Source organism: Apostichopus japonicus, chromosome 8 (genome assembly GCF_037975245.1).
Source record: "Apostichopus japonicus isolate 1M-3 chromosome 8, ASM3797524v1, whole genome shotgun sequence".
Taxonomy (NCBI): domain Eukaryota; kingdom Metazoa; phylum Echinodermata; class Holothuroidea; order Aspidochirotida; family Stichopodidae; genus Apostichopus; species Apostichopus japonicus.
The window spans coordinates 17,906,831-17,919,383 of NC_092568.1; the positions used below are offsets into that span (position 1 = coordinate 17,906,831).

The window sequence follows — 12,553 nt, forward strand, 5'->3', positions numbered from 1 at the left end:
CTACACTGTCAATGTGAGTGTATTATGCACGACTGCACAGAGTGCACCCCTGGTGCTTTTGAATCTGACAATGTACACAGTATTACCAATATTAGAGGCAAGCCAAGCGGTATTTATGAAATGAGTGTGTCGCAAGTGGTGTGACAGACATGTATATTAAATTGATATTAACTTAACTGAATATCTGTCATACCACTTGCAACACATTCATTATATATATAGATAGATATTTATATATACATACACATGTATCCTGCTTAAAATGGAATGTGAAACGCAACTGCATAATGACTGATGACAGCTGGGTGCACACATTTTATGATATATGCATATAAACGTTGATGTTATACTTTATTTTATATCTTTCATGTTACCTTGTGATTGTCTACATCGTAAAGAATGTCATCTTTTGCATTCTTTCTCTGCCAAAAGAGTTCGTTCATCAAGTGTTTGTAGCGTCTTGATTGGTCATTGGAAACAGTCTTTCGTATCATCTCTCGGAACCTGGCCTCTTCCACTTCCAGAGGGGGTAGATGCTGACTGTCCAAGACTTCCCTTGCGGTGGGGCGTTTGCCAGGGTCGTGGTCCAGTAGCCACCTGATGATACACTTTTTGTCTCTGTATTGATATGCATCGAAAAATTCTGGCATTTCAATATTTTCCTGTAAATGTGAAAACAAATTACAAAACAGTCAATATCTAAGATATCACATTTTACGAGGTATCAAGTTCACATAGATGTCACATTTTAACCACTAGTGACTACAATGTTTGTTTTTCATCTCTACTAATACCAATAGTGTTATGGAACATCCACAATCGAAACATGAGATCAGTCCCAATTTTCCATTCTGAAATATCGTGCTTATTAGAATTCATATTTACCCTCTGCTGACCTCAAAGGGCATTTGACCTAAGACCAAAAACAATAGGTTCTATCTTCCCATTATGTAGCATCCACTTATCATATAAAGAGAATGGGCCACATTGCCACAAGAGGTATTATGACAGATTTTAATATCAAATATCGGAACATTATTAAATATCAACATAAAAAGATGCTTTACGACATTTAAAGGAATACAATTATACATACCTGTCTGAGTTTACCCAATGTCTGTACTCTTTCCATTCCGGTCTCCATACACGGGATACACATCTCAAAGAAAATGATCCCCAGGCTGTACAGATCAACTTTCTGTGGGAGATAATACAGGAAAGAATTGAAAAATTTAATGAACCAAAGGCAAATTAATTTGCAAACAAAGAGGAACCAAGCCAGCTTCTTCAACTTACTGAAAGCAGGGGTACGTGTTTCAGAGAAAAACTTCCAGCACATTTACCATACCCTTCCAGGATTATTCAAACTGATATAGTAACTGATAAAACATAAGAATTCCCAAACACTATTTATTGCTACAAGTACATGAACTTTAAAACTCACACAGCAGAGAGCGGTGCAGAATGTACCAAAGTTCACTGAAAGTGCCAAAGTTCACTGAAAGTGTCAAAGTTCACTGAAAGTGCCAAAGTTCACCGAAAGTATCAAAGTTCACTGAAAGTACCAAAGTTCACCGAAAGTGCCAAAGTTCACTGAAAATGTCAAAGTTCACTGAAAGTGCCAAAGCTCACTGAAAGTGTCAAAGTTCACTGAAAGTGTCAAAGTTTACTGAAAGTGTCAAAGTTCACTGAAAGTGTCAAAGTTCACTGAAAGTGCCAAAAGTTCACTGAAAGTGTCAAAAGTTCACTACAAGTGTCAAAGTTCAATGAAAGTGTCAAAGTTCAATGAAAGTGTCAAAGTTAACTGAAAGTGTCAAAGTTCACTGAAAGTGTCAAAGTTCACTGAAATTGCCAAAGTTCACTGAAAGTGCCAAAGTTCACTGAGAGGGCCAAAGTTCACTGAAAGTGTCAAAGTTCACTGAAAGTGCCAAAGTTCACTGAAATGATTCACTAACCTGGTTGTAATATCCACGCCTGGCTTTACATAATTCAGGGCTCATATAGAGGGCAGTACCGACTATACCCGTCAAGAATTCTTGGGTATCACCTAATGGGGAAAGAAGCAAGATAATGTTTGTTAGTTATATCGCTAAGCGTTGAAAATGTTTACCTTTATTCAGTTTCATTAAAACTCTTCAATATTAGAGATGGCATAAAGATAAAGAGGTTTGTGGGATATGAAAAGCCAACAACAGAGAACTGTTAACTTGTTGCTTACTTCAAAAGGTCAACATATTTGTTGTTTATTATGACACAGAGGGAGCCAGAACATGACAAGAAATAATATAGAAACATGGTTGAAGTTGCTATATGAAATAATGAAGAAATTGGCAAGTTTTAAACTATTTTAGTTCTGGATTTTAAATTGTTTACCAGCACTATGAACATTGCATACAAATCAAGTTTGATACCAGCAACATCCAATGATATGAATATAATTTATTCATATACTGGGTGAAAATTTTGTATCATGTGATCGGGAAAGTTCCCTTTATTGACTGACCTTCCAGCGACTGTGAAGATTCTGGGAGAAGAGAATGGCTTGATATTTCTGTCAGTACTTCGCCAGCGTTCAGTTCTGACGTGGCCAATCCAAAGTCACCAATTTTGACTAGGTCATCGTAGGCCAGGAATATATTGTCTGGTTTTAGATCTCTGTGAATCATACCCTGATGAAAACCAATAAATAATAACTTACATTAGATTACACAATCCACGAAACCGTTGACATATAACATATACCATTATACAATTTATGGTCAGCCAGCAACTTTAACAAGGCTGAAACACCTTAAAACTCATAGTATCGACAGACAGTAACACATACACAAAATTCAGATAAGAATTTGTGATTAATACTGCGAGGCTCTTCGCTTCTGCCCTCATGGACTGTTACTTACTAAAAATCAAATTGACACTATTGACACAAATTGACACTACTCTAGCTCAGTGGTTAACGCTGGTGCCTTCCAATCATAAGGTCCTCGGTTTGAGTCATTCCAAGATTAATGTATGTCGTCCAGTTACAGAGTTGTTGACAATTGACAATTCATACTCATGGACGTTAAATATGAATCTGAGAGACTGACTTCGGTCAGCTTGCGGCTTTGATAAGCCAATGCCGGCTTCTTCACAAGTTCCTGCTTGCAGGAGGATCTAAAATTCATACACACTACTCTAACTACAATAAGTGTTACTTCTCTCTAAATGATAACACTGCCCGTCTCTGCTCATGCCCGTATTTTGTAACTCTTAATGTAACACTTAAAACAATAACATGAGAACATCAGATCACAATGAAACGACTGAAAAGAGAGCGGAAAGCGTCTTTACCTGTGAATGTATGTGCACCAGTCCGTCGAGAATCTGCCTGAAGAAACTCCAGAGTTGATTCTCGTTTTGATAAATCCCCTCGGCTATGATGGTCCTCAGAGTGCTCTTCTCACAAAACTCCATCTGGATGTAGAGGTACCTCTTGGGTGACACCTCCAGATCAGTGGAGGAATCCTCTGTCTCGTACAGAGAGGAAGATTTCTAGGCGAGGAAAATTTACAAATATTATCTTTTGGAAGTTCTTCCAGATGTATACAACTGGAAAATTATTAAAGGGAGATGGTGATGACATGCCGAGAATAAGTTAGTGTAAACAATTTTTGCGTAGCAGTTTTGAGGGGCTCTCAGCTTTGGGTCGTATAAAAGTACTATGGTTCCTGTGTACAAAAACTGCTATGCATCTTTGCATCTATGAGAATGTATGAACCATAATTCCACATCAGACTTTAAATTATTCATTAGGAAAGTTTTCCCTCCTTTCATGACAGGAGATATACATGGTCAGTGAAAAATGCTCCTCTTGGATCTATAGTTTTTCAGAAGAAGAAACCAGAGAACAGATCCAGTAAGGTAATTGAGGAAAGCTACAATTCCTCGATGGATCTGGATCTATAGTTTTCAGAAGCTGAAAACCAGAGAACAGATCCAGTAAGGTAATTGAGGAAAGCTACAATTCCTCGATGGATCAGTATCTATAGTTTTCAGAAGTTGAAAGCTAGGGAATAGATCCAGTAAGGTTATTAAGGAAATTTAAGCTACAATTCCTCGTTGGATCTCACTTCTATTTGACTTTGCTCCTCCGTCTCATTGTCCTCATTAACTTCTGAATTGGTCCCGTCCGAGTTTGATGAGCTATCGCACCGCCTTCGGAAGAGAAGAGGAAAAATTAAATGAGCCCAATACTGTTATAGAATACCTATGTTTTACCTCAATACAGGCTCAAAGATGCAATTATTCATGTCTGTCCTGTTTAGTAATACAAGTTCACAAAAAAACCAGCCACAGATACGTGAGAAAGTGAAGGACTGTTTCTGTGTCGTTCTCCATATATTTCTGTATCGTTCTCCATTGTATTTATTTCAATTCATGACGTAACTTTGCTGAGGAGGGTAAATTGCTGTTTCACTTCTTCAAACACTTAGACACCCCCAAACTACATTAATTTGTCTCCGCAGGGTTACCGTTTCATACGTAAAGTCCAACAATATTAACACTTTGATTTCAAATTCCAGGTATGTTTTACAATGCGGTTGAACACAAAAGTTGGCTATTCTGTGTCTTTAAAAGACCTGTTAGTAAACCTGTCACTAAAAAACCACATGTGACAGTCTTTTTTTTCAACCCTCTGAAGTTTTCGAACCAGTTTGACAAATTTCTTAAATTACACTAAAACGATAATAGTTCCTCTAATCTAGTATAGAGAAAGTTCCTCTTTACTGTGAATGATGAGGCCTATTAACTATTATAGACCCACATATGATAACGATTGCTGTGGACAACAGAAAGTGATGTGCATTTAGTACATATACGAAGCAGGAAATTACTATTGTCTGTACCTCTCAATAAATAACAGTTCATCATATTGCACGATTTGCACCTTAACGTAAGAACTGAACCGGACCGTTTTGCAGACGTTTCTCTTCAACTCTAACTTTTTTAACATCCAGACTATCTCATCAGCGATTACCATAGTAGACACTGACAACAGCAAAACCTTTCATTATAACTTCCATTTATCAATCCACAGCATAGCAACAAGAATTCCATAGCAACCGAAACAGTAAATCTTTGCAAGAGCTGATTGAAAAAAAGGATTTCTTTCCTGAAATTGACTTACTTAGAAGATGTTCTTGAGTCATCTTCTTCATCTGAGGAATCGGTGCGTCCCTCCGAGGGAGGGTTTCCTCCGGCAGAGCTGTTCCACAAGGCAGACCCATAGGCATCTGCAAACAAACAATAGTGTTATACCCCTGTAATCACTCAGTTAAAGGGTGTGAAGACTAGCGCAAAAAGAAACGTCTAATGCCGGTAATCTGACCTAGTTTCGAATGAGGTGTATCAGAAGTTTTAGGCACCACCATCAATCCCAGAAAATACACACACAGCTTGCTACGGTCGGTAATTAGACACTAGTGTACAGTCAGTACATACAGCTGCGGTCAATACCCACAGCACAGTAAGTGTACACAGGATACAGCAATGGACATATCAGGTCCAGCTAAAGATAACAAGGTATCACGTTTCATTACTGTCTGCATTTTGTAGCGACACAAACAAAACGTCACTTGCAAGCAACAGAAAGTTAACTTTTTCAGATGGCCGCACGCGGTTTGGGGCGAGTCTTCAATGCCTTTTACCTTCATATACAGCACAGAACAGTCTGTTTGTTCCTGCAGTTATTAAAAACAAAACTGTGAATCTAGCTCACACTGAGAATATACTTCTTTCGTTTGTCTGCCAGCTCATAAAGACTATATTGTGCATGTGTAGGCTTTGTTTTGGGAATCAGTGACTCCTGCCAGAGAGAGATTCCATTTAAACCATGCATACCTTTCATGTACAGGTTATATGCAGGCTAGTGAAGTATCTTGCCACCTTAATTTCAAATCATATCTATCCACGACATATCATTTTTAGGTCTATGGGATTTCTTGTCCGTCTCATGAAAGACAGTCATAAATTTATGTCTTTACAATTTCTAGGACAGGACTAAAAGTATGACTTTGTGGTAAATTCCTGCTTTGTGTTTCTTCCGTGTTATTACAGATGTGATGTAATATAAGGCTATATTCATTGCATTGTAGTGATGTAAGAAAATGATAAATTGGAAGAAATTTGCTTTACTATCACTATACATCCAATATTTAAACTAGTTTTGTAATTAGTAACCCAACTCATGCTCCTTACATGAAGGCAGCACAATAGAAAACATCAGCATCTTCCAAATGTCCCCTCACCAGTACCTAATGAGGTTTTGTTTACAGAAGGATTTCCTTTATTTATTTTCCTTCTGTTATAAAGTAATGTAATTTTGGTGAGAAGATATCGTAGTTTTACTATTCACTAGACCGAGGCAACTTCAGTTGAAAGTTGTTCAAGAAACATCTCAGGGATCATCTAACTTATTTAAATTTTGAAGCTAAGTCCTAGACATCATCAACAACTCCCAAACTGAGACTGTCCCGCCTAAAACTGACTTAATCTTGGAGCTAAGTCCTAGACATCGTCAACAACTCCCAAACTGAGAATGTCCCGCCTAAAACTGACTTAATCTTGGAGCTAAGTCCTAGACATCGTCAACAACTCCCAAACTGAGAATGTCCCGCCTAAAACTGACTTAATCCTGGAGCTAAGTCCTAGACATCATCAACAACTCCCAAACTGAGACTGTCCCCACTAAAACTTACTTAATCCTGGAGCTAAGTCCTTGACATCATCAACAACTCCCAAACTGAGACTGTCCTGCCTAAAACTTACTTAATCCTGGAGCTAAGTGTTGACATCATCAACAACTTCCAAACTGACACTGCCCCGCCTGAAACTTACTTAATCCTGGAGCTTAGTCCTCGACATTGTCTCCCAAACTGAGATTATCCTGTCTAAAACTTACTTAATCCTGGAGGTAAGTCCTGGACATCGTCAAAACTGAGACTGCCCTGCCAGGATATGGAAGGATCCGACTCGGAGTCTGTCGTTGCGATGTCTTCAGAGACTTCAATCCAAGAATTAAAATATCTGTTGAGAAATCAGAATGGAACACAATATAGAATACTAAATTAACATCAAGATTTGAAACAAGGAAAAACAGGTGAGGGAACAATCAAACCAATCTTTGATGTCATGGCCATCTATAGATCTACATTTGTCTCTGACTTATAGTATTTTCCACATATCACAATGCCTTTTTTGTTTAGTTTAGGGGTGTGGGGGGTATAGGTCTTCTTGGTAAGGGGCTTTATTATCATGCCCATATCCTTTATACATGTTATATTTATTTTTGGTGGGCTTCTTGTACAAGCTACGGCTTCCAAGCCCTTCCACCATTTTCTCTCCGTAATTTCCATCTTTTTTCCTTTATATGATTTATTACTTATTATTTTCTTTGCATGGTATTGTCTTCACCGTCTTATCATTATATAAACATTGTGAGGAAATGAAAAAATAAATGAAAATGAAATGAAATTAATTATTCAGTTATTTTTTTTTATGCTAAATACCACTCCTATTAAAGTACTTGCATATCATGCTGCAAGGGGATTTTATTGAAAGTATATACAATCCCTACCTTTATCTAATAGAAACTTGATACTCCTACTGCTCATACTTTCAGTACAAGTACTTTGAAGCTTATGATGAAAGTACACTTTACGACAACAACACAAAAGGTCCCAACAGGGTAGAATATATGTAATGCACACCTGTTGTCACTACTTGTTTTTCACATAGGTGTGTGGACTGTTTCATAGATTACAGCAAAGAGGGACTTTACAAAAAAATATTCTTTCAATTTTTCTGCTGGTTGTGAATTTGATCAAACCTTCCATTCTTACCTTATTCCATATTAATATATTTTAATCTTTTTAATACCTGACAACATTTTCATGGTTAAGTCTGGACAGCAGTTTCACTTCTCTGGTGATTTTCTTGTTCAGTTCTTTACTCTTTGGGTTCAACCCGATTTTCTTGATAGCGTAAGTGTTGCGGTCTAGTCTGTTTTGGACCTGTAGCGGAAACGGCACAAGAGCAAGAAAGGGAAAGAAACTGTGAGAATGTAGCGTTTTCGTTTACCACTTGTAAAGTTTAAAAGTTGAAGGTTTACAGTCTTGTTCAAGGCTAAGGCTTGGGGCACCACAGTGCACCACATCCATGTGTCCCCGGAGACATGTGGAGTGCAGCAATAGGGTGCAGCCACAAACCTGCCCACACAACTATATTTACAAGTTACCTCAGAAGTCCCCATTTATACACCTGGGTGAGGAGAGGCAATGGAGATAAAGTGCCTTGCCCAAGGACACAACGAAATGAATCTGGCCATGACTCGACCCTGCAATCCTTAGATCACAAGTCAACTGCCTTAACCACAACTTGTAGTAGATACAAGTTCCCAATGTTTGAAATTTCTAACATTTGTTATACTACCGACATTTTAAATCCGTTAAAATGCTTACCTTGATCACAGTTCCAAAGCCACCTTCCCCTATATTTCCAAGAACTTTAAAATTGCTATTTAATCTGGAATTGTCAAGAACTTCACTAGTCTCCTCCTCAGCCACTTCTCTTGATGGACTATCTCCACTTTGCTCTGTAAAATGTTAAACATCAACAACAATGATGAAATCCACAATTTTAAATTTGGGCAACATGAAAGGGGATGGGGATGGGAGGGAACTACCGTGAGGCAGTTTCTCATAAGGGTAGAGGGTCAAGGTGGGTCAGAGGGTATTACAATGTTTTCCCCCGCCAAAGCATATCAGGTAGCTACAGCATATCAGGAGGGCTGTATACTGACCTTTATTCTCTGCTGACATGAGACAAGTGTCCATTGCTAATCCAAGCTTCACAAAAGGATGTTCTTCCAGGACGTTGACCGAGACACGATTTCTCTCGTCAGTGTCCAGGCACCTGTTACAGAGGTGATAATGGAGAGTACGATCAATAGTCAAATCCCAATTTTTACTTCAAGGTTAGATCGATGGTGAGAACCGTAAAACCAAAAAGTTTGAACATGCGCAGTTTGAGCATAATATTGTACACAACGTTCATGGGGAAAATATATCCGTCAAAAAACAAGCGGTTTTAACTAAACTACCACAAAATAATTTCACATTTTGGCAAAGCTCCCAATAAAAATAATTACGTTGTACAATGCAATCTTGTCCTAATGGAAGCGCTGTTTGACTATTGTCGTCTCAAACTTGCCTAGTTGTATTGAAATGATATGCAATTTACCTTCACACACAAAGTCTATGGATTTTTTTTCCACATGCATGCAGAAAGTAAAGTATTTCAATTGAGCTGGATTCCTATATTGATATTTTGGAACGCAAGGCATTTACTGTTAGCCGTGGGGTTCACAGCTTGTTTTTCTCTCTGTAGATCTTGTTGAAACAATGGTCTTTTACGATCATATTACAGTATAAACATTATTTCGAAATGTTTTTTTTTCTTCAAATTATTTGGGGAAGGTTTTGAGTGGGGGGGGGAGGGGGGGGTGTTGATGGACAGTTTCAATTAAGTTCTCTACAATAGCTTTTTCACAACAGTGTGGATGACCCTTTATTTTCACAGGAATTTGAAGGGTTCAGAGTGGATGGGGTTGGGTGGCAGGTGTGCCCGGGGCAGGTAGTCACAGTGGGGAATGAAGAGGGATGGTCATGTGTTCCTTTCCATGCTTGTCATATATGACTTCACACACATGCTCTTGCAAAGGTATTCTGCGTTCCTCAGAATATACTATCAGACTAGGGTGGTCAGCAGTAATGTTTTTTAATCCTTAATTACAATGGGTATGGATATTTCATAGTCATTCAAACAAAAGAACTCATTTTACTATAGTAGGCAAGTAATGTTTTGTTGCATGCTGGTTACCTTTACAAAAGACATGTGTCTGGGAAAATATGTGCAACAACAAGAGCCCAAGGGCACTACATGTGGTTCCTTGCTTGGGGTACAGTATATGACAATACACATAATATTATCAAGCAAGATTGGGCTCAAATAGTCCAAGTAATTGTGGTCCTACATGTTCCCATAAAGTAACCAACACTATAGCCAACACTTTTGTGATCACAAAATGTGATCGGATTTTTGATCAAAAGGCACTTTTGAGATCTAAATATGGCGTCGAAAATGTAAGAAATATAAGAGACCTACAAGCGTGTCAACAGATATGATAACATTGGTGACCTCAGATGACATGACCTTTAAGTTTCAAAATGTTCCACCACCCCATTCACAACTTGTCCCAAAATATCAACCATGTCACACCTTGGCATTGAGATTTAATTGCATTAAATGTCAAAAAATTAACTTTGAACTTGTAAACATAACTTCACACACAAAGGTCACCTGGAGGTCAACCAATTGACAATTTTGATCGGTGAGACCTAAATAGAGCATGACTGTAAAAATTCAAACATTTTTTCTTTGCCCATTTTCTCCCCCCCAAATACTACTTTTTTAACATTAGCTGACCTTTGGTGACGTTGGATCACATGACCGTTAAGTTTGAAAATATACCCCTATACCATTTGCAACTTGTCCAAAAAAATCAACCTTGTCACACCTTGGCACTGGGAGTTACTGCATTAAATGTCTGAAAATTAACTTTGACCTCAAATAACTTCGCACACGAAGGTCAAACGGGGACCAACCCATTGACATTTATGATCAGAAGGTACCTTTAACATCTGAAAATAGCATCGAAACTGTAAAAATCCACAAAACATGAAAAGGTCAAATTGAGGTCAAGGGTCACCCAGATGCGGGTCGACAATTGGATTATATTGAAGAAACTCCCAACCCTAACGGACAATTTGTTCTCAAGTTATCGCAAAAATACTAGTTTTTTATCATTAATTGACCTTTGGTGACCTTGTATCACATGACCTTTAAATTTGAAAATATTCCCCTATACCATTTGCAACTACTCCAATAATATCAACCATGTCACACCTTGGCACTGGGAGTTGTTGCATTAAATGTCTGAAAATTAACTTTGACCTCATGTAACTTCGCACACGAAGGTCACACGGGGTCAACCAATTGACATTTTTGATCGGAAGGTACCTTTGATATCCAAATCTAGCATCAAAACCAAACATTTTCTTTTTTGCTCGTTTCCTCCCAAAATAAGCACATTTTTTCTAATGTGACCTTTGACCTTTTGACCTTGGTTTCAGATGTAGTTTAATCTCCTGATTCCAAAAAACAAAACGACAAGTCTGTACAACCATCCTAATTCCGACCGAAAAACTTTGACCCCATATAACTTCCCACATAAAGGTCACACGGGGTCAACCTGATGACATTTATGATCAGAAGGTACCTTTGACATCTGAAAATAGCATCAAAACTGCAAAAATCCCCAAAAACATGTAAAGGTCACCAGAGGTCAAATTGAGGTCAAGGGTCACCCAGATGCGGGTCGACATATGGATTACATTGAGGCAATTCTCAACCCTAATGGACAATTGGTTCTCAAGTTATCGCAAAAATACTAGTTTTTTATCATTAATTGACCTTTGGTGACCTCGGATCACATGACCGTTTAGTTTGAAAATGTTCCCCTAACCAGTTCACAACTTGTCCCAAAATATCAACCTTGTCGCACATTGGCACTGGGAGTTATTGCAGTTTTAATTTGTTCGGTTTTTGGACCATAACTGACCTTTGGTGACCTTTGTGGGCACCAAAAACAATAGCGCACACCTCCATATGGCGGATCTATAGTCCAAGTTTGGCCTCAATCCAACATTCCCTTATTGAGATAGAGCGTACCCAAGCAAGTGTCACAGACACACACACACACACACACACACACACACACACACACACACACGCACACATACACACACACACGCCAACCTGACTGCATAGGTTCCTTTTGCTAAAGCAAGGAACCAATAAAAAGTGTATGACAACTTCATTAGAATTTCCAATTTATCATAAACATCACTTCTTACATTTTACAACCTAATGCTCGCTACAAATACAAGAGCATCAATGACGCAGTATCTCAATACTGGAAGTTTTTATTTTGATTCCTAATTTCAAATCTTTGCTCTGTCCCTACAATTATCAATATCAATCATGGTACAACAAATATGTAACTTGCATTTTTGCTTCTTTGCCACGAATAGTCTCTGCAGGTTACACTTTATCCTGCTAGTCTTGCCTTTAGCGCTCATTGCCTGTTAGTCAAAAGAACGACGTTGCAAGGTTTAGTAATGTCATAGAATATTTATGAACTTGTTTTTTATGTGGTATCCTTCATCTTGGGTCAGTCTCTGTTGGACTTTTTGGTCATATAGTTTGACGTCAATTACAACGGCCAAATTAGAAGAGGCGAACAACTCGACCATATTTTTGATGCCTGCCTTGAGAGCTAGGCCTATTGACCTACTGTATGTTACTGTAGACTGTAGTGGTGACTACCATCAAAACTGTGTCCACTTCTAGATATCAAAACAACCCACGTTTTTCCATCTCAATTTTTCGG

At 38.3% G+C, this 12,553-nt stretch overlaps 1 protein-coding gene across 5 annotated transcripts in view; it reads right to left on the reverse strand.

The window, feature by feature from the left end:
• Nucleotides 1-12,553, reverse strand: part of LOC139970834 (eIF-2-alpha kinase GCN2-like) — a 71,967-nt gene that overhangs the window by 20,171 nt on the left and 39,243 nt on the right. For all 5 annotated transcript variants that reach the window (XM_071976865.1, XM_071976867.1, XM_071976868.1 and 2 more), the window contains 11 exons: nucleotides 8,843-8,955; nucleotides 8,502-8,635; nucleotides 7,921-8,054; nucleotides 6,944-7,068; nucleotides 5,171-5,276; nucleotides 4,113-4,197; nucleotides 3,334-3,534; nucleotides 2,504-2,669; nucleotides 1,956-2,047; nucleotides 1,097-1,198; nucleotides 375-662 (listed from right to left, as the gene is read on the reverse strand). In XM_071976865.1, the coding sequence (XP_071832966.1) occupies nucleotides 375-662; nucleotides 1,097-1,198; nucleotides 1,956-2,047; nucleotides 2,504-2,669; nucleotides 3,334-3,534; nucleotides 4,113-4,197; nucleotides 5,171-5,276; nucleotides 6,944-7,068; nucleotides 7,921-8,054; nucleotides 8,502-8,635; nucleotides 8,843-8,955 (1,546 nt within the window). The remainder of the gene's footprint in view (nucleotides 1-374; nucleotides 663-1,096; nucleotides 1,199-1,955; nucleotides 2,048-2,503; nucleotides 2,670-3,333; nucleotides 3,535-4,112; nucleotides 4,198-5,170; nucleotides 5,277-6,943; nucleotides 7,069-7,920; nucleotides 8,055-8,501; nucleotides 8,636-8,842; nucleotides 8,956-12,553) is intronic.